This window comes from Myxocyprinus asiaticus, chromosome 36 (genome assembly GCF_019703515.2).
Source record: "Myxocyprinus asiaticus isolate MX2 ecotype Aquarium Trade chromosome 36, UBuf_Myxa_2, whole genome shotgun sequence".
NCBI classification, from domain to species: Eukaryota; Metazoa; Chordata; class Actinopteri; order Cypriniformes; family Catostomidae; genus Myxocyprinus; species Myxocyprinus asiaticus.
Genome location: NC_059379.1, coordinates 33,569,410 through 33,596,398, shown reverse-complemented (window position 1 = coordinate 33,596,398; position 26,989 = coordinate 33,569,410). Strand labels below are relative to the sequence as shown.

Here is a 26,989-nt window from a genome sequence, read left to right as displayed (position 1 = left end):
CATCCGATTGCTTTGTGAGTAACAGACGTAAGTTTAATTGTTGTTCCCTGAAAATCTTTCTCTCTGCTCTGAAGCTCTGAATGTCATACAAACTTCCACATATTTTTGTTTAAGTTGCCCCCCCCCCCCCCCCCCCCCACCAAGTTATCTTATGGCTTCAGAAGACTTGGAGTATATACTTTGAACAGTGATGCTTGTCTTTTTAGCAGGGTAATTGCTTTAATCTACTTGTGAATTTTAAAAGTGTGAAGGTTTTTCTATTATGTTCCCTGCCAAACATAAAGCTATGGTTCTGTCATTAAACACTGGCAGGAGCTTCTACTTTCTGCCTGATTTCTCCCTCTGATAAGTGGCCATTTCAGCTACACACACACAATGACAGCATTACACACATACACACATTATCAGTGGTTTCCAACTGGTTTTGCTTCAGGGCCCATGTTTTTACATTGGACATCAAGTGGAGAACCTACACAGTACCAAAATTGTTTACTGTGCAAAAGTGGGATTTTGCGCTTTAGGCAATGCACTGTTTTGGTGATTTGTTGTGATGTGTTGAAATCATGTTGCTGTCTTTTGAAAAATGCGTACTTTTAAAAATTACTTTTTGGTTTCTAAATGTCTTTAGAATTTCGATGGTTTCATGCTTTCTGCTGCCAATAATTCACCACTCAAAATACTTTGTGGTCACAAGCTACATTTATTCTCAATGCAAGCGAACACAGATTTAATGTAGTCTTGGTTGTGTTTTCTTGTTCTATGTATAGTTTTGTTCATGGTTTTCAAAGATCAGGGCGTGAAATGTTGGCATCCATGTTGACATCCTGTCTAAATTGACTAGCTTCTATCAACAGACAAATTAATCTGCGGCAGAGAACCATAAAGTTTGATTGGACGCACAGCCTTCAATGTCAATAGCAAAAGATATGTCAGCAAAAGATACAGTCAGCCAGTTCGCTTCACGTCGGGGTCCTGACCACCCCATCTGCATTTATATTGCGAAAATGAACTGTAGATTATCCTGCTTATTACATGCCTACTTACCAAATAAAGAATTAAATGTATACAAAATATTAATTGTTGAAATTATGTTTATTATGTGAGAAGAAAGAGACCGCAGACTCTCCAGAAACAGCTAAATTCAACCTCCAGTTTGCGTCTGAGTTTTGTTGGTATTTTTTTTTTTTTTTTGGCAAAAATGACCATCTTGCTGCTCATCATCCCACTTATTTCAAGACTACTTGGCAAATAAATGGACATTAAATATTGATTTGAGTTGAAATTTTGTTATGTGAGAAGAAAGAGACTGCGGAGTCTCCAGACACAGCAAAATTACATCTTCGGTTTGTTTCAGAGTTCTGTTGCGTTCTTTTGCAAACAATTACCATCTTACTGCTCAGTATCCCGCTTATTTCACAACTGCTTGCCAAATAAGTAAATATATAGAAATCAAAAATGTATTTAAAGTTGAAATTATGTATTTTATGTGAGAATAAAGAGACCACAGTGTCTCCAGAAACATCTGAATTTTACCTATGGTTTGTGTTTTCACAACTACTTGCCAAATAAGTAAATAAATGGATTTAAGTTACAGTTATTTTATTAGTGGCATATTTAGAAATATTATTTTTTTTTAACATAATTTGCATCACGTATATATATATATATATATATATATATATATATATATATATATATATATATATATATATATATATATATATACGATTATATAGTTATTTGCATTGTATCAAATTCATTTAAGAATTATTATTATTATTATTATTATTATATTTTTATTGTCTGCATTATAACTAGAGCTGGGCGATATAGCTAAAAAAAAAATAAAAAAAAACATCTAAATCTTTTGACAATATTTGAAATAGAGTACTGCATATCTCAATATTCCAAAGGGTGTTTTTATCAGAAGAAACTTTTTAATTTGATCAAGTTAAAGCCAACAAAGGCATATTTTCCACACTGTTTTTCACTTGGAAGAATGAACATAATAATGAGTTTGAAGCATATTCATTTTATCCGTCAATATATCAGCAAACAGCAGTATTTACCTAAAATAATTTAACTAAAACATTGTGATGATTTATTGATTTTTGTGCATATTTTGGCTGATGATGCAGTCATCGAATCAGAGTTTTAAATCTAGTGAATGAAATGGACAGCTGTAATTGATTCACTGGCAGAAGTGAATGAAACTCAGCAATTCCAGTTTGAGTACCAAAGTTTAAATGTCACTGTTTTGTCGCTCTCATCCTTTTCACAAGACAAGGAAAGGTCATATAATTAATGAGACACTATTTAGGAAACTTTGTTGCCAACTAAAATCTCAATATTCACAATGTTGCTTGCTTTTATATTTTCATATATATATATATATATATATTATATTTATACACCGATCAGGCACAACATTAAAACCAACTACCTAATATTGTGTAGGTCCCCCTCGTGTCGCCAAAACAGCGCCAACCTGCATCTCAGAAAAGCATTCTGAGATATTCTTCTCACCACAATTGTACAGAGCGGTTATCTGAGTTACTGTAGACTTTGTCAGTTCAAAACAGTCTGGCCATTCTCTGTTGACCTCTCTCATCAACAAAGCGTTTCCGTCCACAAAACTTCCACTCACTGGATGTTTTTTGTTTTGTTTTTGGCACCATTCTGAGTAAATTCTAGAGACTGTTGTGCATGAAAATCCCAGGAGATCAGCAGCTACAGAAATACTCAAACCAGCCCATCTGGCACCAACAATCATGCCACGCTCCAAATCACTGAGATCACGTTTTTTCCCCATTCTGAATGTTGATGTGAACATTAACTGAAGCTCCTGACCCATATCTGCATGATTTTGTGTACTGCACTGCTGCTACACAATTGGATGATAATTACATGGATGATTGTTGGTGCCAGACGGGCTGGTTTGAGTATTTCTGTAACTGCTGATTTTCACATGCAACAGTCTCTAGAATTTACTCCGAATGGTGCCAAAAACAAAATAAATGTCCATTGAGGGGCAGTTCTGTGGACAGAAATGCCTTGTTGATGAGAGAGGTCAACAGAGAATGGCCAGACTGGTTCGTAGTCTATGGTAACTCAGATAACCACTCTGTACAATTGTGCTGAGAAGAATATCACCTCAGAATGCCATTGGCGGCACGAGGGGGACCTACACAATATTAGGCAGGTGGTTTTAATGTTGAAGCTGATTGATGTATATGACCACGAGCACATGGTTGTCCTCATAACTTACACTCTTCCTCCTTGAAACATCTTAAAGGAATGTAACGGGATCAATCCAAGTTAAGCTCACTCGACAGGATAATTATACCACAAAAAATTATTTTGACTCGTCCCTCCTTTTCTAAAAAAAAAAATTTAAAAAAATAAAAATCGAGCTTCCAGTGAGGCACTTAAAATGGATGCGAACAGGGGCCAATTTCTGAATGTTAAAATACTCACTTTTTCAAAAGTATTGCCACAAGACAAACAATATGCGTGTAAACATGATTTTAGTGTGATAAAATCACTTACCTTTTTTGTTTTAGGTTTACAACTTCATTGCCATGACAATGTAATGTCAACAAACCCTAAAACAACTGTAAAATTACTATTTAAACAATTTATAGCTCAAATAATATATGAGTTTTAACAGAAGAATTAATGTAAGTGTTTTTTTTTTCAAATTAAATGCTTCAAAATTTCTGCCTTTAAACCCTCCAAAAATTGGCCCCATTCACTTCCATTTTAAGTGCCACACTGTAAAAAAAAAAAAAAAAAAGAAGAATAGAAAAGGAGGGACGAGTCAAAATATTTTTTTGTGATAATCAACATTTTGCCACAAATGCTGTCGATTGAGCTCAGCTTGTTTTGAACCCAGAATATTCCTTTAAAAACCTGTATTCTTTTGGCCTGTTCATACAGTAGCCGTATTGGTTAATTCCTCAATTCTAGCTGTGCTGTGTCTGGCTGGCAGTGAAGCATATCTTTCTAATTCACTCATCGCTTCAGGGTCACTACTGGATCTGTTTGTAATCATTAATGTAACCTACTCATGTAGTTTATTCAGACAAAGTTTGAGAGTTTAATTGATGTTGAGAGTTGAATTATTCATTGGAAATGATTTGGTAATGATTGTCTTATGTAGGCACTGGACCCCGATCTGGACACAAACGTCACCTACCGTATCAGGACAGAGAGCGCACGGGAGCTGTTTGCCATGAACCCCCACACCGGGGAGCTGAGGGTGCTTCGTCTACTTGACTTCGAGAAACTTTTACCCAATGGGACATCACAAACCTTTGTGGTTGAGGCAGTGGATGGAGGCAGTGGGAACATGCCCCCAGGATTAGCCTCTGTTACTGTCACTGTAATGGTAAGTTTCAATCACTATATCCCTGATGATTAATCTGTCTATTTACAAATGAAATGTAGGCCTTCCAGAAATTATCGTATGCCTTGCTCTTGCTTTCACTGTGCAGTGCTTCGGTAGCATCGGTAGCCTGTCTATGTTAGTGATGGGGATTTTGATTCATCCCATTTTTTATTCATTCCAGACTTGATTCTTTTGAATCAATTCACCAGATTTGTTCAGATTCGCTCACTGATTCTTTCAGCGACTCTTCCTTTAGGTTATATCATTACACCAGTATTGTGTCTACATACTTTTGACCATGTAGTGTCTAAAGTATGTGTTATGTTCTTCTCTAATAAGACTTTGACAAGAGAGCTAGAGCACATAATCCAAGAGTGTTTATAATTCTTAGACATTTAACCAGTGTTCTGTCATATTTTAGGTTTACGTATTTTTAACATTAGTTTTAGTTAGCAAACAGCCTGCAGTGTGACCAATTCCACCTCAGCTTGAGCTTCAAAGGAAAAGTGTTTAAGCAAAAACACTTTCATGCAAGGAAACATAGAGCTTATTATGTCCTCTCAAGTCTCCCAAGAACACCTAATTGTGTCTGTGTTTGGAATATGTATTGATATTCCTTATGTGCACGCTGTGGCTAACTGATAATTAGTTGCTGTAGAAAATGAAAAAGCGTAAGTAAAATGAGTGTGCTACCTGATGCATGAATGCTCGGGATATCAGAGTGATTATGATGTAGGTTATATAGGCCCCAAGGCAACGTCCCAATGGAGAAAACGGTCCCAGCGAGAAAGCACCGTTGCAGAAACACTTCCCTTGCATATTTCATTGAAGGCAGTGGTTCCCAATTTATTTGGTCACACCCCCCATTTTAAACTAGAGAGACATTTGAAATAAATAAAAAAAAAAATCATGAACAGTTATTAAAAAATACATTTATTCGTTCAGCAGATGCTTTTGTCCATGGCGACTTACAAAAGGGGAGGGAAAAAAAGCAATTTAACATTAAAACTGGATTTTCTTTTAGCTTTGTGTAACTTTTTGGATGAAAAAAAAAAACATTTTTCTGAAAAAGACAATGAATACTGCTATTCTTTCTTTTTTTTCTTTTTTTTTTTTGCTGTTTTATTTAATAATGAAAAGTCGATGTGACTGTTACTGTTTAGTAAAATGGCTTTTAAAATATCTAAAATAAATGCATTTATAAAAAGTGACATTGATTTGCGTGAGCAATATTAAAAGAAATATTGATCTTGTGTGCGTCATCAACATAGTCATTTTAATGTGTGACAACCACTGCAATAATACCAGATGCCTTTTATTTTTCATCTGTAGAGGTAAAGTAAAAATAAGAGAATTTAGTTTTAGCAATTTCCCTCCAAAGTATTTTCCTTGAGACCTTTTATTTTGGTGATGTGAGAAATAGCAACGTTTTATTAGTCGCTATTCAAGTCCCAAGGACATTCTTGAATAAGCACACTCACAGGAAGGACAAAGGTTGGGGGGACTGGCAGGGGGAGGGGGGTGTAATTTGGATATCTGAACCTGTCTGGCCTCTCCTTGGCTTATAGACGGCTTCTCTATTGAGTGTATTAGTTCGCATTGCATCTCTTCTGTTTTCCGCAATCACCAGTGGCATCAATATTCACGGCCATCCACTCTATTCACAATGAAAGATACAGTATGTCCTTAGCAGTGAAGTGCAACAGTGACTGTTCACTTTAATTGCAGCACTAGTTTTAGAAAGAATTCAAAAACGAGTTGTAAGCCATGAAACAAAACTGATGAAGCACAACATTACAAACTTTGGTTTGAGGCTAAAAGTATTTGACAGTTGAGGACAAGAAACCAATAGTATAATATAATGAACTTAAATTTGGGAATTAACTTATCCCATGAAGCAATGCAAATTACATCATATAAAAAAAAAAAAAAATCAATATTGGGGGCCTGGGAAGCTCAGCGAGTATTGACGCTGACTACCACCCCTGAAGTCGCGAGTTCGAATCCAGTGCGTGCTCCAGCCAGGTCTCCTAAGCAATAAAATTGTCCCGGTTGCTAGGGAGGGTAGAGTCACATGGGGTAACCTCCTCATGGTCACTATACTGTGGTTCTCGCCCTCGGTGGGGCACGTGGTGAGTTGTGCGTGGATGCCGCGGAGAATAGCGTGAAGCCTCCGCGTGCGCTACGTCTCCGCGGTAACGCGCTCAACAAGCCACGTGATGATGCGTGGATTGACGGTCTCAGATGTGGAGGCAACTGAGGTTCGTCCTTCGCCACCTGGATTGAGGTGAGTCACTACGCCACCACGAGGACTTAGAGCACATTGGGAATTGGGCATTCCAAATTGGGGAGAAAAAAAAAAGAAGCCAAGCTTAACAAATTACCAATTAAGCTCTTGTTTCTGTTGTAAAAAATACAGTGCTTTTATATGAATAATCAATGACTATAGGTTAATAGTTTTATATTGTATTGTAATTACTGATTCCATTATGTCCTTTGCAAATATTAAACAATATTAAACTATTGAATTATCTTAATTCATAATAACTATAAAATATATTTTAAGGTTATTGCAATATATATATATATATATATATATATATATATATATATATATATATATATATATATATATATATATATATAATATACATTGAGATTGTAGCGAGGCTTAATTGATTATGTCATTCGCAATGCTTCATTTCAATGGATTGTCGCTGCTGAACTCTTTTGCCATGGCTTTCATTTTGAGAGTAACATGGTTGACTGCTCTGCATGGTGAATCTCTCTTCAGGCTTATGGGTAGTTCAGATCTTCACCAGGAATTCAACTATTTAAAATAATTTTTACTGCAATTTTCTTTCCATGATAAAAGACACTCGTCTTTTGAATAAATAAAAACATTCCCTGTCTGTCTCTTTCTTTTGCGCTAGAATCTTTGCCACTGTGAGAACTTGGCAGTGCGATGCTGCAGATATTGTTGACTTTTGAATGACAAATTCAAAAGTCATAACAAGCTTGTTATGTTCCTCATTTGTAAGTCGCTTTGGATATAAACGTCTACTAAATTACTAAATGTAAATGTACAGTAAATCTCTCTTCAGGATTATGGGTAGTGTAGGTTTTCACTGAGAATTTGGCTATTAAACATGGATTTTGCTGCAATTTTAATTTCCACAGTAACAGCAAATCCTCTGATTGGTGGATCTCTCTCTTCAGCATTATGGGCAGTGTAGTTCTTCACCAGGAATTCAATTATCGAACACAATTTTTGCTGCAATTTACTTTCCATGGTAACAGTGACTCCTCTGATTGGTGGATCCCTATTCAGAATTATGGATAGTGAAGTTCTTAAGTGAGAATTTGGTTATTAAACATGATTTTTGCTGTCATTTTAATTTCCATATTAACAGCGACTTCTCTGATTGGTGGTTATCTCTTTAGCATTAGAGGTAGTGTAGTTCTTCACTGGGAATTCTACTTTTAAACATTTAAAAATTTAAATTACACTGACTAAAATCACACTCACATGACGCTGGCTTACTAAGTCACATATATCATCGCTTAACAATCTCAAAGCTCTTGCTAGGTCTGTCTTGAAAGCTTTATGCTTTTTTGTTAAACATAAAATCCTACTAAACCTAAATTCCAGAATCCTACTGTTGCGCTTTATTCAAACCCTTTTTTTCAGCATTGCCTCTTCATTCTCTCTAGCACCGTGGTCTTTTCTTCATCTGTCGTTAGCATTCTCTCAGTGGCTATAATTATCTACCACCCAACTTTTTCTTAAAAAGTCCCTGGGCTCCTAGTACTGTGTCACAGACTTAATGCACCACATAATCTACCACTGAATAAATGCCATTTTAGTTTACTGTTGTAGTGTTTGGAGCTAGCTATGAGGGTCTGAGCTAGCACACGTGCTGACAGTTGAAAAAGAGTTAGGCAGGCGAACTGAGAGTGTGAGGAGGCACTAATCACAGTTTGATGTTCTGTGTCTGCGCAGGACATGAATGACTTCTCGCCAGTGTTCACTCGGACGCTTTACCGGGGAATGGTGGCACCCAACGCAATCAAGGAGACCATAGTCACCACCGTGCACGCAGAGGACCTGGACCCACCGGTGAGTTGCCTTGATTCTTTATGTGCAAGCATGTGTTTGTTTCTTAAACCCTTGCACTTGAGAAAGCATTTTAAAGGAATAGTTCACCCAAAAAATGACAAATCTGTCACAGTTTACAGATCCTCATGTCATTCTAAACATGCATGTGTTAATTTCTTATGCAAAACACAAAAGGTAAAATATGTATGAATATTCTGGTGCATTCATGAGTGCTATGACAGAAGCTCACAGTGGCTTGCGTGTTCATGCGCAAACTTGTGTGCTTTAATACAGTGCAAGTGAACCATTCCTTTAAACATCAGATCGCCAAGCACTGGTATATGTTCTTCACCTCCTAGTTTTCTGTTTTAAAATCTATTATTTTTATGAAGATTGTGTTTTGGGGTGAATTTTTTGAAGGAAAAAAAAAACAAAAAAAACATTGCAAAACTTTTTTTTTTTTTTTTTTTTAGACAGTAAGTGGAAGTTTTTAATCCAACACAGTTCAACACACAGAAGTATATGAAAAAGTATTTATTACAAGCAGTACGGGGTCCGTGTACGTTGCTTTCATTCATTTTTCGAATAATTAAAAATAATAATGCCGTGAATTTTGGTTCTTCATTTCAAAAGAAATAGGCAGAAATTGAAAAACGGCTTGTTTTTTTTATTTTTCGTTTTGTTAAAAAAAAAAAAAAAAAAATAAAAAAATTAATACATTTCTCATGTTTATTGCTCATGGATATAATATGAATATACAGACTGAATATTTGATTTGCACATGTGGGTGGGTCTGAAACACGATTGGTCAGCCTGCACTGTCATCTGTCCTGTCTCAATCAAACCCATCCGAATAAGAGTTCAACACGATTTGCTCTGCAGATGGATTAATCTCATTTTTAATTCAGAAAATTAACATTCTTCCAAATATTTGACAGTTGGTTATTTATTACATTCTGATAAATACATTCTGATTATGTATTTGCTGGTATAATCATAAAACAAAAAAATCTAAATTAACTATCTCTATGTTATGTTGTATATTTAATTTAGCATATATTTAAAATATAATGTATTAGCATAAAACAAATATATTTATTTATTTGTTTATTTTATAACAGAATAGCACAGAAAACAGCTGAACATCATTTGAAATTGTTTTTGTGTATATAGAAAAAGTTTGACCACTAATACCAACATTATGAAAGTTTTTGAAGGATGGAATCATTTTTCAATAAGTAAACATTGGGAAGCAAGAAAAAAAATTATTGATGTGGCCTGTGACCTTTTTATGTGACTTCAGCAAGCTGTGGCAGTTAACACGCATTTTTATTTCTTGCCAAATCTGTTGTTTTGATACAGTTCAAGTGACCCATTTGAAAAAGTGAAACATTTATTTGATCCATATTTAATATAAATGACATACTATTTAATTGCTTAATACAAACGTTGCAATTTTGCTACGCTGGGTCTATAAGGGTGCAAGGGATCATATCTTGACAACCCTCATTTTTCTTGATCTTTTGAAATAAATAAGTTTGATGTACTCTGATAACCTTTGGTAACTGTCAGAACTCAAAACTTCCTCCTTTGTCCAAAAAGAGCATTTATTCAAATAAAGTGAACTTAAGCGACTTTCTAACATCAGCTAGATACAATACATAGAGTAACACATAACCGCCCACATTTACACAACAGTGATGCCTATTTGGTATTTGGTGACACTTATCATGCCCAGTCATGATAAGGTAATAAGGAGGAAGTAGGATAGATACATTATTTCCTGAAAACCAGAAGGAAAATAGTAATAGTTAATAATAATAACTAAGAATAATAGTTAAACTTGGGAAACTCTGTCAAACCTTATGCTGTTACTGGCTGTTTAGCACCTACCGCTCTGCATATCTTTCTGAAGAATGCCAATGGAAAAAAATCAAGTATCTGAAGTTTATTTCTAACAAAGTCCTTGATCGTTTCATTATTGACATTAAAAGTTTGTTCAGCACATTTCAGCACAGAGTGAATTTTGTCAATCAGTCACAATGTGCCTGTAATTGCTGGTTGGGGCGACACAAACTACATTGGACTCGACAGCAAAAGTTCAACATTTGTGAAAGTGTTCAAAAGAACAAAATTGTCACTTCCAGAACAAATGTAGCCACTGTGACTCTTTTATTAATAAAATACTCACGGATTAGAACATGCAGACAAAACACTGTAAAGAATTTGTCTCATGTCGGGGAGCGACAGCACATCACACAGTTCTGGGAGCACTATGTGTGTGCGTTCCTCCATCCTTATGACTTTACAGTGTGGATCTATAAAAATGTTTCAAAAGTGTTAATAAACCTGCTTTTCTGCACAGTTCAAGTTTGTTTTGGACTTATTTGCACTGGAAACTCTGCAGGCTTTGGATATTCAGGACACCATTATGTCAGTATGACCAGAGCAACATTTCAGATGCTATGATTGGTCCACTGATTATTCCACTTATGAATTAATTATTCAGTCACATTATTTTTTTATGCGCATCTTGTGTTCCTAATAAATTCAGTAGGAGTTTATTCAGTAAACGTGTTTCCGTCATAGTATGCACATTTATTTGTATTTTTTTTTTTTTTTAAAGTATCCACCTCAAGGGAGTGTATACTTTTCATGCACATTTTGGAGATTTTATTCGCATCTTGGTGTTTCCATCCAGCAGTTTGCATGTGGTATTCTAAAATGTGCATACAAAATATGTGGATGGAAACCCAGCTAGTGTACACCAAACCTGCAGATAGGAAGAGTCTGGCAAGACAGGACTTGATTGTCTTTTTACAAAGTGTAACTAAAAGTAATCCGAGTGTAGCATCAAGGTCTTTTTAGTTTAAAGTTGAGTGTCATTGACAATCCGTATTATTGGTTGTTGCCTGATTTGATGTTCAAGTAGCGAATACTGTATGTGTGATGTTGCATGACTTCAAAGAGCTAAGAGCAACAAATCAAAGATAAGAGGAGAGCCAGAATATCAGCAAAAGTCTGATGTGTGGATGTGTGTTCAACTGAAGAGGACTGAAGCAACTTCACCAGCCCAGTCTTCAAAAATGTTATGTAATTACTGAAATCTAAGTACTTTGTTTTTGTTTTGTTTTTGTAATCTGATTATGTAATCCACATTACATGTACAGTTGTCTGCTACCACCCAACATATAATTTCAATTTTTTTTCTTAAAAACAATTGTACCTATTCATTTAGATATCACATATTTATACATTATATTCATGTTGTCATTTCTTAATAACTGAGTCACGATGTTCTCTACAGAGGATATATAATAAAATATTAATTATTATATATATTTAGTAATATTTTGTTCAGTCATGGATCTAATGCTCGGACACCATAATGACACAGAATAATGACCTCCTGCTGGGTCCCAGGATGTCATACTTTTCAGAAACCACTGTCACACACATTCCGAACATCTGCCATAAAAACAACCTTTCTTCTCATCATCATAAATTTGGCTTCACTCTTTTTTCTTTTTTTTTTTACTCTTTCACTTCCATCGGTCTCACTATCTTTTCCCACTTGCCAATCTATCAACTGCATATGTTCGTGGAGTTTCTGTTGGTGTGAAAGGCACTCTGCAGATGTAGTGTCGCTATGCTTTCAAACCAAGGAAAGGAGCAATTGTGCCTCTCCATTCAGCCCATAACTCAGCACACATGCCAGGGCTGGTGAGGGGCAGAGGAGGTCAGTGGCACCAGCTTCGGAAGGAAATTGCATTCTGTGTGTCAGTCATGCTAGCACATCATCAGCTGCAGTATAAAACATCACTGATATGACTTTCTGGTTTTGATTTCAATATGTCTATATATATATATATTACACACACACACACACACACACACACACACACTGCGGCCAAATGTTTGGAATAATGTACAGATTTTGCTCTTATGGAAAGAAATTGGTACTTTTATTCACCAAAGTGGCATTCAACTGATCACAATGTCAGTCACATATAGTCAGGACATTAATAACATGAAAAATTACTATTACAATTAGAATTTCTTTAACTAATTCAAAGAGTTCTCATCAAAAAATCCTCCACATGCAGCAATGACAGCTTTGCAGATCCTTGGCATTCTAGCTGTCAGTTTGTCCAGATACTCAGGTGACATTTCACCCCACGCTTCCTGTAGCTCTTGCCATAGATGTGGCTGTCTTGTTGGGCACTTCTCACGCATCTTACAGCTGATCCCACAAAAGCTCAGTGGGGTTAAGATCCATAACACTCTTTTCCAATTATATGTTGTCAAATGTCTATGTTTCTTAGCCCAGTCTAAATTTTTCTTTTTGTTTTCTGTTTCAAATGTGGGTTTTTCTTTGCAATTCTTCCCATAAGGCCTGCACCCCTGAGTCTTCTCTTTACTGTTGTACATGAAACTGGTGTTGAGTGGGTAGAATTCAATGAAGCTGTCAGCTGAGGACATGTGAGGCATCTATTTCTCAAACTAGTGACTCCGATGTGCTTATTCTCTTGTTTAGTTGCACATCTGCCATTCCCATCTCTTTCTTGTTAGAGCCAGTTCTCCTTGCCTTTGAAGACTGTAGTGTACACCTTTGTATGAAATCTTCAGTTTTTTGGTAATTTAAAGCATTGTATAGCCTTCATTCCTCAAAACAATTATTTACAGATGAGTTTCTACAACCAACAATCATGCCACGCTCCAAATCATTGAGATCACATTTTTCCCCATTCTGATGGTTGATGTGAACATTAACTGAAGCTTCTTACACGTATTTGCATGATTTTATGCACTGCACTGCTGCCACATGATTGGCTGATTAGATAATCGCATGGTTGATTGTTGGTGCCAGATGGGCTGGTTTGAGTATTTCTGTAACTGCTGATCTCCTGGGATTTTTACACACAACAGTCTCTAGAATTTACTCGGAATGGCACCAAAAACAAAAAACATCCAGTGACTAGCAGTTCTGTAGACTGAAATGCCTTGTTGATGAGAGAGGTCAACAGAGAATGGCCAGATTGGTTCAAACTGACAAAGTCTGCGGTAACTCGGATAACTGCTCTGTACAATTGTGGTGAAAAGAAGGGGGGGGGGGGGGGACCTACACAATATTAGGCAGGTGGTTTTAATATTGTGGCTGATCGGTGTATATAAATAAACACCGATCAGACACAACATTGAAACCACCTGCCTAATATCGTGTAGGTCTCCCTCGTGCCGCCAAAACAGCTCTGACCCATTGAGGCATGGACTCCACAAGACCTCTGAAGGTGTCCTGTGGTATCTGCCACCAAGACATTAGCAGCAGATCCTTTAAGTCCAGTAAGTTGTGAGGTGGGGCCTCCATGGATCAGACTTGTTGGTCCAGCACATCCCATAGATGCTCAATCGGATTGAGATTGAGAGGCCAAGTCAACACCTTGAACTCTTTGTCATGTTCCTCAAACCATTCCTGAACTATTTTTGCAGTGTGTCAGGGTGCATTATCCTGCCATCAGGGAATACCATTGCCATGAAGTGGTGTACGTGGTCTGCAACAATCTTAAGGTAGGTGGTACGTGTCAAAGTAACATATCCACATGAATGCCAGGACCCAGTGTTTCCCAGAAGAACATCTTCCCATAGTTCATCCTGCTGCCATCTCTTCCCCAGGTAAATGATGCACATGCACCCAGCCGTCCACATGATCTAAAAGAAAATGTGATTCATCAGACCAGGCCACCTTCTTCCATTGCTCCATGGTCTAGTTCTGATGCTCACATGCCCATGCATGGGCACTCAGACTGGTCTGCGGCTACGCACACAGCAAGCTGTGATGCACTGTGTGTTCTGACATCTTTCTGTCATGGCCAGCAATTTGTGCTACAGTAGCTCTTCTGTGGGATTGGACCAGACAGGCTAGCCTTTGCTCACACACAAAGAGCCTTGGGTGCCCATGACCCAGTCGGCGGTTCACCGGTTGTCCTTCCTAGTACCACTTTTGGTAGGTACTAACCACTGCATACCAGGAACACCCCACAAGACCTGCCGATTTGAAGATGCTCTGATCCAGTCGTCTAGCCATCAAAATTTGGCCCATGTCAAAATCGCTCAGATCCTTACGCATGCCCATTTTTCCTGCTTCCAACACTTGAAATTCAAGAACTAACTGTTCTATTGCTGCCTAATATATCACGCCCCTTGACATTTTAATGATATAATCAATGTTATTCACTTCACCTGTCGTGGTATTAATGCTGTGGCTGATCAGTATGTATCTTTCCACAAGTCTGGTTCATCCTTGGGAGCAATTTTTAAATGCCTGAAGGTACCACGTTCATCTGTACAAACAATAGTACGCAAGTATAAACACCATGGGACCACGAATCCATCATACCGCTCAGGAAGGAGACACGTTCTGTCTCCTAGAGATGAACGTAGTTTGGTGCGAAAAGTGCAAATAAATCCCAGAACAACAGCAAAGGACCTTGTGAAGATGGTAGAGGAAACAGGTAGCCAAGTAACTATATCCACAGTAAAATGAGTCCTATATCGACATAACCCGAAAGGCTGCTCAGCAAGGAAGAAGCCACTGCTCCAAAACTGACATAAAAAAGCCAGAATACAGTTTGCAAGTGCACATGGGGAAAAAGATCTTACTTTATGGAGAAATGTCCTCTGGTCTGATGAAACAAAATTGAACTGTTTGGCCATAATGAGCATCATTATGTTTGGAGGAAAATGGGTGAGTCTTGCAAGCTGAAGAACACCATCCCAACCGTGAAGCATGGGGGTGGCAGCATCATGTTGTGAGGGTGCTTTGCTGCAGGAGGGACTGGTGCACTGCACAAAATAGATGGCATCATGAGGAAGGACAATTATGTGGATATATTGAAACAACATCTCAAGACATCAGCCAGGAAGTTAAAGCTCGGTTGCAAATGGGTCTTCCAAGTGGAAAATGACCTCATGCATACGTCCAAAGTTGTGGCAAAATGGCTTAAGGACAACAAGGTCAAGGTATTGGAGTGGCCATCACAAAGCCCTGACCTCAATCCGATGGAAAATTTGTGGGCAGAACTGAAAAAGCATGTGCGAGCAAGGAGGCCTACACAACCTGACTCAGTTACACCAGTTCTGTCTGGAGGAATGGGCCAAAATTCCAGCAACTTATTGTGAGAAGCTTGTGGAAGGCTACCCAAAACGTTTGACCCAAGTTAAACAATTTAAAGGCAATGCTACCAAATACTAACAAAGTGTATGTAAACATCAGACCCACTGGGAATGTGATGAAAGAAATAAAAGCTGAAATAAATAATTCTTTCTACTTTTATTCTGACATTTCGCATTCTTACAATAAAGTAGTGATCTTAACTGACCTAAGACAGGGAATGTTTTCTGTGTTTAAATGTCAGGAATTGTGAAAAACTGAGTTTAAATGTATTTGGCTAAGGTGTTTGTAAACTTCTGACTTCAACTGTGTGTGTGTGTGTGTATATATATATATATATATATATATATATATATATATATAAACTGAAATAAAATATATATATTTTTCAGGGAGTCATGTCCAACAGAAGTATCACGTATCCAAGTAAAGAGTGAAAAAAGAAATAAATAATAATAAAAATACAAAGACAATCAAATGTTAAATTAAATTACTGGCACAGTCTCCACAGCATGGTTATTTTAGTCAGTGCATTAATATTAATTTGCTGCTGTCTGAGTTTGACTGCGTATCAGGCCTGTAATTAAAATTAGATCAAAGTGTGATTTTCTATTTAATTTTTTTCTTCAGTTTTTGTGTTTGAATAATAACAATATTATAGGCAGCAGTAAGTCTGTTACACAGTTTCGTAACCAGATGTGAGCTGACAAATCGATAAGTGAATGGACAAATTGTCATTTCTTTTTTTTTCTGTTTCAACAGCATTGTGCTGGTTAGCCCCGCCCACAGAGAAATCTCATCGGTCCAAGATCCTGTTCTACATGATTGTACATTAAACATTAAATATGTTCTGATTGGCTGTAATTGTGTTATGTCACACAGCATCTTCACTTTCTATGTGGACAGACAAATTGGAAAGTTATTGCGTTGCATTTTTACTTTGTGAAAATTGAAGTTAATAGCACAGAAATTTGCGTTTAGCTACTTAACACTTAACTAAAATATATGAGTGATTTGAACAAATAATTATGTGTGCGTACTGTTTCATTTGTGGCATTTAATTAACATTCCAGGACTCTTCTAAGTTGAATGGTCATCATTTATTCACCTTCATGTCGTTTTAAACCCATACTGGTTTTTTTTTTCTTTCTTTCTTTTCTGTAGAACACAAAAGTAGAAATTTTAATGAAAATCTTAGTCCTTCAAATACAATGCTGGTGGATAGTGCCTCTCTTTAAAGCTTAAAAAGGACACAAAAGTATCACAAATTAGCATGAACTATTCCTTTAAGTGAATACTCTGGTACAGTTTAGTTTGCTCACTGCATTCACACGAGCAAACTAAATGTGTGAAAGTGACACTTTTTCTGTCTTTGAAACTGAGGGTTACTTATCCTCTTCACTGTATCAGATCATGCCGAAAGCTGTTATCAGTCATGGGAGATGTAACATTTTGTTGCACACGGTGGTTGTTGAATGCCACCTACTGTATATCTTTTGAGTCATGGAAAACATCTAGCCACTTGACAGTCTCTCACTTCCTCCCATAAATTACATTTCAATGGGTCAATTTTACCAGGAAAGCACTACTGAAGAAAACAAGGCTCCACTTTGAATCGCTTCACACACGTAATGCATTTTTTGATATTTTTAGAATAGTCTTCTGATATGCTGCTTGAAAGCAGTCTTTTTAAATAATATTTCAGGAAGTTGTATCTTCTAGTACCTTAAGCAGTAAATGGAAAACCAGATTGAAAAGTTGCTAAGAATTCTTATTACACAAAAAATAAATAGAATAACTAAATCCACAAAATATATTTTAGTCTGTGTGTGTGTGTGTGTGTGTGTGTGTGTGTGTGTGTGTGTGTGTGTGTATATATATAAATAATTGGCATTTTTTTCTTGTTTTCCAGTAAAAATAAATATCTAAACCACTTTTAAACAAGATATTTTATTTAAGCAATATCGAGAGTATATATCTTAAATTGAGTTTCTTTTTCTTCTTGGTTTATGCATAAATCAAACAAAAGTTAGTAAGTTCTATTTTTTAAGTAGTTGGCAATGGGGTAAAATAAAAAAAATTATAATTCAAGATAGTATATGCTGTTATCTCTGTTATATTGTGTTAAAGTGTTAGTTCACCCCATAAGGAAACAGGCCTACAGTTTTACCCAGTAGAGACCAGTATGTTACAAAAATGACCAGAATCAAAGTTGAAGTTCAATCAATAGAGAGAGAGTTTACTGAAGACAAAGTTCCCCACATTTCCAATGGTAAAAAACAGAAAGAGAAAATGAGTTGAGAATCAAACCTCAAACTAATTTAGATTACAGAAACAACAGTAATTATAGGCATATGCAAATGAATTGACATCATCTCTTATGAGTACAGAGTTCTGATAAATTAACAGTACAGATAAATCTAGAAACATACAACCATGGTGTTCTGTTTAACTATGTGAATGCAATCATTCAAAAGATTATATTTTTTAAAACATTAAGTCAAGTTGGTAAGCAGAAATGGGTCAGAGGTGAGTCTTTTCTTTAGATACACTGGCGTCCAGTTCCTCTGACTTAGTCACATGATTCTGAAAACTGCAAACAACCCCTGCAATGACATCATTGGACAGAACACAACATAGACTATCTTTTCTCTCAAGGATGATTCAGGCCACATCCAGCTGGAACAAACATGACAATAAAACAATTAGGTCCAAACGCAACAGAGCAAAGTTAGGCAGAAATATACTTTTAGTGATGAATTAGAATGTATTTGTGTCAGTAATGAATGACCTAAAACTTCAACACAATACAACTCTTACTTAAATTGAATAAGGGATCAATATTAAATGCACATGTATATTTGTCCTTTGGGAGCCGGGCTAAATGAGTAAGCACTGTTAACTGCATTCCTGATAGAAATCAGACCCTCAGTCACATCTCAGTGGACAAATACACTGACCTGCAACATTCATGATTATAACATAACCTTAATAAATGCACATGATTAAAAACAAATTGATTACCTTTTGATTAAAACAATTGTTAGTAAAAGTATTTAACTTATTAATAGGCTGAAGAGACAGGGGTAAACCAGCCCCTTCAACCCAGAAGGAAATATTTTGAAGAATGTTGCAGAAATGCATAGGCTATCACTTGTCCTTTTAGAAGATAGTCTATCTGATTAAAGGTCTGTTTAAAAGCCACTATAGGTGCAAGTTACTACAATGTAGTTCTCCATGAAATGTATGCTCATCTCAAGTTGTTTAAAATATACAGATTTCATAGCACAGTAATGTTAATTTGTTTAGCATGTAACCATCTCTCTATTATAACTTTACTGCTAAACAAACGATAAAGGAAAAATATTGTTTTAATTGTTTTATTGCATATTTCTGCATATTATTTTCACGTTTAATAAAGTATATTTCAACATCCCCATCATTATTGAATCCTCGTTTTATGTTTTTAGTTTACAGTGTTATTGTGTGCAGTGTATAGGCATACTATTGTAGTATCACGGTGTACTTGCATTATCATCTGGCTGTACAATATAAAATAAAAATACTGGTGTCTTCCATTGAACTCGTATCAGCCATATCATGAGTTTCACCTGTTAAACTGATAAGTGTAATACAATACAAACATAAACGTAGATAAAGCACTTGAATAATCATATTAAAATATGCTGGTAACTGATGGTGGTTTGTTATGAATTTAAAACTGCTTTGAGCGTAGTGTCAGAAAAGCGTTATAAGTGTAAAATTAATTCATTCATTCAAATTATGTAAATGCGAGTATTGTTTATTTTCACCAAAGCAATAAAAATATCTGTTTTAAATGTTTAATAGAAAAATATATCATCATTAAAATAGCACAATTGACTCCGGCTCTGAATATTTCCCAGTCCGATGTCCAGGTAAGCTCAAATCATAAGATTCATCCACCTGAAGAGCAGTGCTGAAACACGACTCGAGTAAAGTGTTCTGCCGCAAATTGCTAGCAATCTTAAATTTCAACCACAGATGTCACTAGAGAGCACAAAGTTAATTTAATGTGCTGCTTTAAATTATGATTTTGATATTTTTATTGGAAAACAAGACAAAAATACTGATTGATAAAGTGATTTGGTGTAGTGTTCTAGTATACTACGCAGTAAAAGAAAAAGTATTCCATAAAGTTTCTAATATTTCGAATTAGAAAGTATCCGTGTCCCTCATTACATTGTGTTGTTGTTTTCTCTAATACAAGGCTTACTTGTGATTACGCACTATGATTGCTGAAATTTTCGAAGTGCTATATCTTAATGAGAGTAGGGTAATCACAGTCTACTGGGCTTTTAGTATCAAGAGTTCAATTACCATTCTAATTTATCATCTTGCCTAATAATGTCTTCAACACAATACTCAATTAACAAAATCCTATAAACAGCTTGTGCGGTAATCATTTACTGAAGTGGGATGAAACAATGCATCCCGAAGTGAAAGCCTTTTGCCCTATTAATGTGACTGATTTGTGTTGTGGATCATTTGAATTCCGCTCCCCTTCTTGTGCCTCAGTTTATATGTTGTACTCCTACTGAACTGTGCATGTTCACAATATGTTCTGTATGTATTTGTGACAGTTGTGATGGTGCACGCACAGTTCTTTGTGTGTATTTGCACTCATGGGTCCAGGGTCAGGTATATTTGTGTGCCTCATGTCCCTGAGGTTTTCTGTAGCAGATGGTGATTGAGTCTATACATTTAAACATATATACATATAGTGACATAAATAATAATAATAATAATAACAAAAAATACGATATAACAGATAAAAAAAGAGAAATATGAAATAGCGCAATAATGTTGTTAGAATATTTTATATACAGATATACAGTTATGTGCCAGTGATGTAATTTATTGAAGAAGAGGTAGGATATGTTATAGAATATAAATGAAATATGGATATAAGTAGGAATGGATGGACTGAATATTGCACATGGTTGTATTGACCAAAGGAAAGTATTTGGGGGCAGTTTTAACTGTTCATGAGGTGGATGGCCTGAGGGAAAAAAACTGTTCCTGTGCCTGGCTGTTCTGGTGCTCAGTGCTCTGTAGTGCCGGCCAGAGGGCAACAGTTTGAAGAGGAAGTGTGCTGGGTAAATGGGGTCAAGAGTGATTTTACCAACCCTTTTTGTCACTCTGGATGTGTACAGTTCTAGCAGGGTGGGTAGGGGAGCACCAATAATCCTCTCAGCAGTCCGAACTATCCTTTGAAGTCTTCTGATGTCTGACTTGGTAGCTGAACCAAACAAAGACAGTTATAGAAGTGCAAAGGACAGACTCAATGACTGCTGAGTAGAACTGTACCAGCAGTGCCTGTGGCAGGTTGAACTTCCTCAACTGGCGAAGGAAGTACAACCTCTGCTGGGCCTTTTTCAAAATGGAGTCAATGTGGGTCTCCCACTTCAGGTCCTGTGAGATGGTAGTGCCCAGGAACCTGAATGACTCCACTGCTGGCACAGTGCTGTTCAGATTGGTGAGCGGGGTTAATGCTGGAGTGTTCCTCCTAAAGTCCACTATTATCTCCACTGCTTTAAGCATGTTGAGCTCCAGGTTGTTTTGACTGCACCAGACAGCCAGCTGTTCAACCTCCCATCTGTATGCAGACTCATCGTCATCTTGGATGAATGATGACTGTAGTGTCATCTGTGAACTTCAGGAGCTTAACAGAGGGGTCCTTGGCAGTGCAGTCATTTGTGTATAGGGAGAAGAGTAGTGGAGAGAGCACACATCCATGGGGGGAAACAGTGCTGATTGTACATTGCTGGAGGTGAATTTCCACATTCTCACTAGCTGCTGCCTGTCTGTCAGAAAGCTGGTGATCCACTGACAGATAGAGCCAGGAAGAGATAGTTGGGTTAATTTAGTCCATAGGAGAGTGGGGTTGATGGTGTTAAAAGCCAAACTGAAGTCAACTAATAGTACCCTTGCATAAGTCCCTGGTCTGTCTAGATTTTGAAGTATGTAATGCAGTCCCATATTGACTGCATCATCCACAGATCTGTTTGCTCTATAAGCAAATTGAAGGGGATCCAGAAAGGGTTCAGTGATGTCCTTCAGGTGGGCCAACACCAGCCTCTTAAATAACTTCATGACCAAAGACTTCAGAGCGACGGTTCTGTAGTCATTAAGTCCTTTGATCTTGGGTTTCTTTGGAACAGGGATGATTGTGGAGTATATGAAGCAGCTGGGAACTTCTCACTGCTCCAGTGATCTGTTGAAGATCTGTGTGAAGATGGATGCCAGCTGGTCAGCACAGGATTTTAGACAAGTGGGTGAAACACCATCTGGGCCCTGTGCTTTCCTTGTCTTCTGTTTCCAGAAGACCCGCCACACATCATCTTCACAGATCTTAAGTGCATGTTGAGTAGCAAGAGAGGGGCGGAGGGTGGTGGCAGGAAGTGTAAATGTTTGTGAGTGGGTGTGGAGTGTGTGACTGGGCTTTTCAAATCTACAGTAAAACACATTCAGGTAATTAGCCAGTTGTTGATTCCCTAAAGTGCTGGGGGATGGTGTCTTGTAGTTGGTAAAGTCTTTCAGGTCTCTCCACACTGATGTAGGGTCGTTAGCTGAAAACTGTTTTTTCAGCTTTTCAGAATAACTTCTTTTAGCCACTCTAATTGTATATTGTGTGTATACTGTGCAGGGGGATAGCAAAGAGCTTCATACTAGGTCAAATAAGAGCACACTGTATGTAATACTGTATCATATACCACATTCCAAAGGTGTTCTATTGGATTCAGATCTGATGACTGGGAAGGCCACTGGAGAACAGCGACATTGTCATGTTCATGAAACCAGTTTGAGATGACTTTTGCTTTGTGCCGTGGCACATTATCATGCTGGAAGTAGCCATTAGAAGATGGGTATATTGTGGCCATGAAGGGATGCACATGGTCAGCAACAATACTCAAAATAGGCTGTGGAGTTCAAGCAATGATTGATTGGTATAAAAAGGCCCAAAGTGTGCCAAGAAAACATTTCTTACACCATCACCACAAGCCTGGACTGTTGACACAAGGCAAGTTTGGTCCATGGATTCATGCTATTGCCACCAAATTCTGAACCTACCATCTGTGTGCCTCAGCAGAAATTGAGATTCATCAGGTCAGGCTACATTTTTCCAGTGTTTAACTGTCCAGTTTTGGTGAGCCTGTGCCCACTGCAGCCTCAGTTGGTGGCTTTTTGTTAAATGTGAGCCAAAATCATCACAATTAAAAGAACCAAAGACTTAAACTACTTCAGTCTGTGTGCATTGAATTTATTTAATACACGAGTTTCACAATTTGAGTTGAATTACTGAAATAAATGAACTTTTCCACGACATTCTAATTTATTGAGATGCACCTGTATATATATATATATATATATATATATATATATATATCACACACACACACACACTACCGGTCAAATCGACCATTTTTCTATTTTTTTTTTTTTATTTTTTTTTTACAAATCCAGCAAGCAATCATTCTATTTTTGAAGGATTGTTGCATACTGGCACATAATGTCTTTTTTTATTTTTTATTTATTTTTGTTTTTTTTTAAACAGGAGCTGTTATTAATGATATCTCCTCAGCCCGCTGGTTTGTTTTGCTGTCTATCAATATGGTTCTGGTCATTGCTCTCCTCTCCCCTATTCTCAGTGCATCTGTCAGCTGGCTCTTCACATTGACATCTGATATCTCGTCCTGCCCATCAGTGTGTTTTATTCATTAGCCATCATCACCAGCACTGAAGTAAATCAGAATTAAACCTGGTCGCTTTCCTCACCGTGCCTTTCTTAATACATATCACCTCGTTGAAAAGAAGTGCTGACTCTTTCTGGGCACGGTGCATTCACATCTGCAATTATTTAGTCTCTTCAAACTGAAAATTCATAAAATATTAAAGCAAAGTGAAGGGAGTAAAAAAAGTGTCACAAATGAATGTTGCATTTATATAGCGCTTTTCTGACACTATACTCAAAGCACTTTACAGAGTGAACAGGGACCTCAACCACCACCAGTGTGCAGCATCCACCTGGATGATGTGATGGCAGCCATTTACATTTACATTTTTCATTTGGCAGACACTTTTATCCAAAGTGATTTACAAAAGAGGAAAACAAAAGCGAATCATCTTAAGGAGACTGTGGTATGAAAAGTGCCATACTACAAAGTTTCACTAGCATCAGAATAGTATTCAAAACAGATTAGAGTTCAACAAGATTTATTTATTTATTTTTTATTTTTGACTGGTTAAGTGCTCATGGAAAAGATGTGCTTTTAGTAGTTTTTTGAAGACAGGGAGTGAGTCAGCTTCACGGATGTAGTTGGGAAGGTCATTCCATCATCATGGTATGATGAAGCTGAAAGTCCGGGAAAGTGTTTTGGAGCCTCTTTGTGATGGTACAACAAGGCGACGTTCCTTAGCCGACCACAGGCTTCTAGTGGGCGCGTAGCTCTGCAAAAATTATTTTAGGTATGCTGGAGCAGACCCAGTGACTGTTCTGTATGCCAGCATCAGAGCCTTGAATTTGATTCGTGCAGCAACTGGCAGCCAGTGGAGAGAGACAAGGAGTGGTGTAACATGCGCTCTCTTTGGTTCATTAAAGACCAGACGTGCTGCTGCATTCTGGATCATTTGCAGGGGTCTAATTGCACATGCAGGGAGGCCTGCAATGAGAGTGTTACCGTAGTCCAGTCTAGTTATGACAAGTGACTGGACAAGCAGTTGTGTGGCATGTTCAGAGAGGAAGGGTCTTATCTTCCTGATTTTGTAGAGTGTAAATCTACATGATCTTGCGGTCTTTGAGATGTGGTCTGTGAAGTCTAGTCTGTTGTCGATGGTTACCCCTAGATTTCTGACTGTTTTGGAAGGCGTTACTGAGCTGCACACAGCTGCATGGTGATATTGTGTTTTACAGCAGGGTTGGCTGGAAAGAAAAGGAGTTCAGTCTTGTCTGGGTTGAGTTGCAGGTGGTGTTCCTTCATGCAGGCCGAGATGTCTGCCAGGCAGGCTGAAATTCGATCAGTCACTGTGGTGTCGTTGGGCTGGAAAGACTAGTAGAGTTGCTTGTCATCAGCGTAGCAGTGGTAAGAGAAACCATGTGCCTGAATGATGGGTCCCAGTGATGTTATGTATATAGAGAAGAGAAGTGGCCCAAGCACTGATCCCTGAGGTACCCCAGTAAGTAGCTGACGTGGCTTGGATACCTCACCTCTCCAGGCTTCCTTGAAGGACCTACCTGAAAGATAGGAATTAAACCAGTCAAGCACAGTTCCTGTGATGCCCAGCGAGCAGAGGGTAGAGAGTAAGATCTGATGATTGACTGTGTCAAAGGATCAAGGATGGGGATTATTAGGAGGCCATGATGGATAAGGGCCCATGTGGGGATTTTGGCCAGGATGCTGGGGTACACCCTTACTCTTTTTTTTTTTTTTTTTGGAGGGGGGATTTTTTCCCCCCTTTTTCACCCAATTTGGAATGCCCAATTCCCAATGTGCTTTTTAAGTCCTCGTGGTCGCATAGTGATTTGCCTCAGTCCGGGTGGCGGAGGACGAATTCCAGTTGAGACTGTCAACCTCTTATCACGTGGCTTGTTGAGCGCATTGCCACGGACACATAGCGCGTGTGGAGGCTTCATGCCATCCACCGCAGCAACCACGCTCAACTCACCACGCGCCCCACCGAGAACAAACCACATTATAGCGACCACAAGGAGTTTACCCCATGTGACTCTAACCTCCCTAGCAACCGGGCCTATTTGTTAACTTAGGAGACCTGACTGGAGTCACTCAGCATGCCCTGGGATTCGAACTAGCGAACTCCAGGGGTGGTAGCCAGCGTATTTTACCACTGAGCTACCCAGGCCCCTGTACACCCCTACTCTTTACGAGAAGTGCCCTGGGAATTTTAATGACCACTGAGAGTCAGGAGCTCGGTTTAACGTCTCATCCGAAAGACAGCGCCTTTTTATAGTATTGTGTCCCCATCACTATACTGGGGTGTTAGGACCCACACAGACCACAGGGTGAGCACTCCCTGATGGCCTCACTAAAACCTTTTCCAGCAGCAACCTTAGTTTTCCCAGGAGGTCTCCCAACAAGGTACTGACCAGCCTCAACCCTGCCTAGCTTCAGTGGGTAACCAGTCTAGAGCCACAGGGTGATATGGCTGCTGATATGGAAATGAGAGCAATGTTAATTAGACTCCTCTGGATTCAAAAAGAGCGGCAAAGAAATGCAAATTCATGATCTGCCAGTATGATAAAAACACAGTGTGGCCTAACTCCTTGCTTTAGTACACTCCATGACCCTAATCCTCTCTCTGCACCCTGACATCAGCTCTCATATGCACACTCATGACTTTTGAAACTCACAGCAGGGGGTGGGACTTTAGAAAAAGAAATTAAAATGGGGCAAATTGTGACTGTCCAATTCATTTAAATCCTTTTAAGAGTGCTTGACCATTACTAGAATTTCCGGCAGACTTAGACAATGAATATGACACGCCCCCTCTTTCCAAACCCTGCCCTCTAAAGATACAGTTGTATTGAGGCCATTGAATGAATAATCATGTTTACATATTTCCGCTTGTAGAATAATACTTTGAAGCTTAAAAATGAATCCAAAAGTGTCCTTAAAGTTGTCCCTGTGACTCATGTGTTATATTTTAAGTTTTCTGAAGGCAAATGAAAGAAACAACTTGAAATTCATTTAAAACCTCAGAGACACCCCCCCCCCCCCCAAAAAAAACAAAAAAACTGATGTTTTGAAACAGTTCAGTGTCAAGTACTGTTACATGCTTTTTTTCATGAAAAAATGCTGCAATTCTGTTACACTGTGCCTCTCAGGATTAAGTAATTTTTCAGTAAAAAGCTTGATGTCCATTGCACGTTCATGAGCGCTGTAAGAGAACCTCTATGTTTAATGCTTAAAACAGTGCTTTGAACACACAAGCCACTTTGAACAAGCTTCTCTCATAGCATTCATAAACACGCACCAGATGTCAAGATTTTTACTGAAAAATAACTGACATTTTAAGTTGTTATTATTATAAGTAGTGATATAATTACTGAATCGACACTTAATGCCCAAGCAAGCCTAATTTTAACTGCAGCATGACTGTTTTGTGAAATGAACATCAAAAATCATAATTTTTCATACAAATCTACCAAGGAGGTCTATATTACCTGGAAAAATATATCTAATATTATTTGCGATTTAAATGTTGCTTGCAATAAATTTAGTTTCATCAGGGTACACGGTTATGCTGCGTTCCATTCAAGTTGGATGTGGGA

At 37.8% G+C, this 26,989-nt stretch overlaps 1 protein-coding gene across 1 annotated transcript in view; it reads left to right on the top strand.

Annotated features, from left to right (window-relative positions):
* pcdh15b (protocadherin-related 15b) overlaps window positions 1–26,989 on the top strand; it is a 423,399-nt gene that overhangs the window by 257,848 nt on the left and 138,562 nt on the right. The window contains exons 21-22 of the mRNA XM_051673714.1: window positions 4,163–4,390; window positions 8,394–8,510. Coding sequence (XP_051529674.1) covers window positions 4,163–4,390; window positions 8,394–8,510 — 345 coding nt within the window. The remainder of the gene's footprint in view (window positions 1–4,162; window positions 4,391–8,393; window positions 8,511–26,989) is intronic.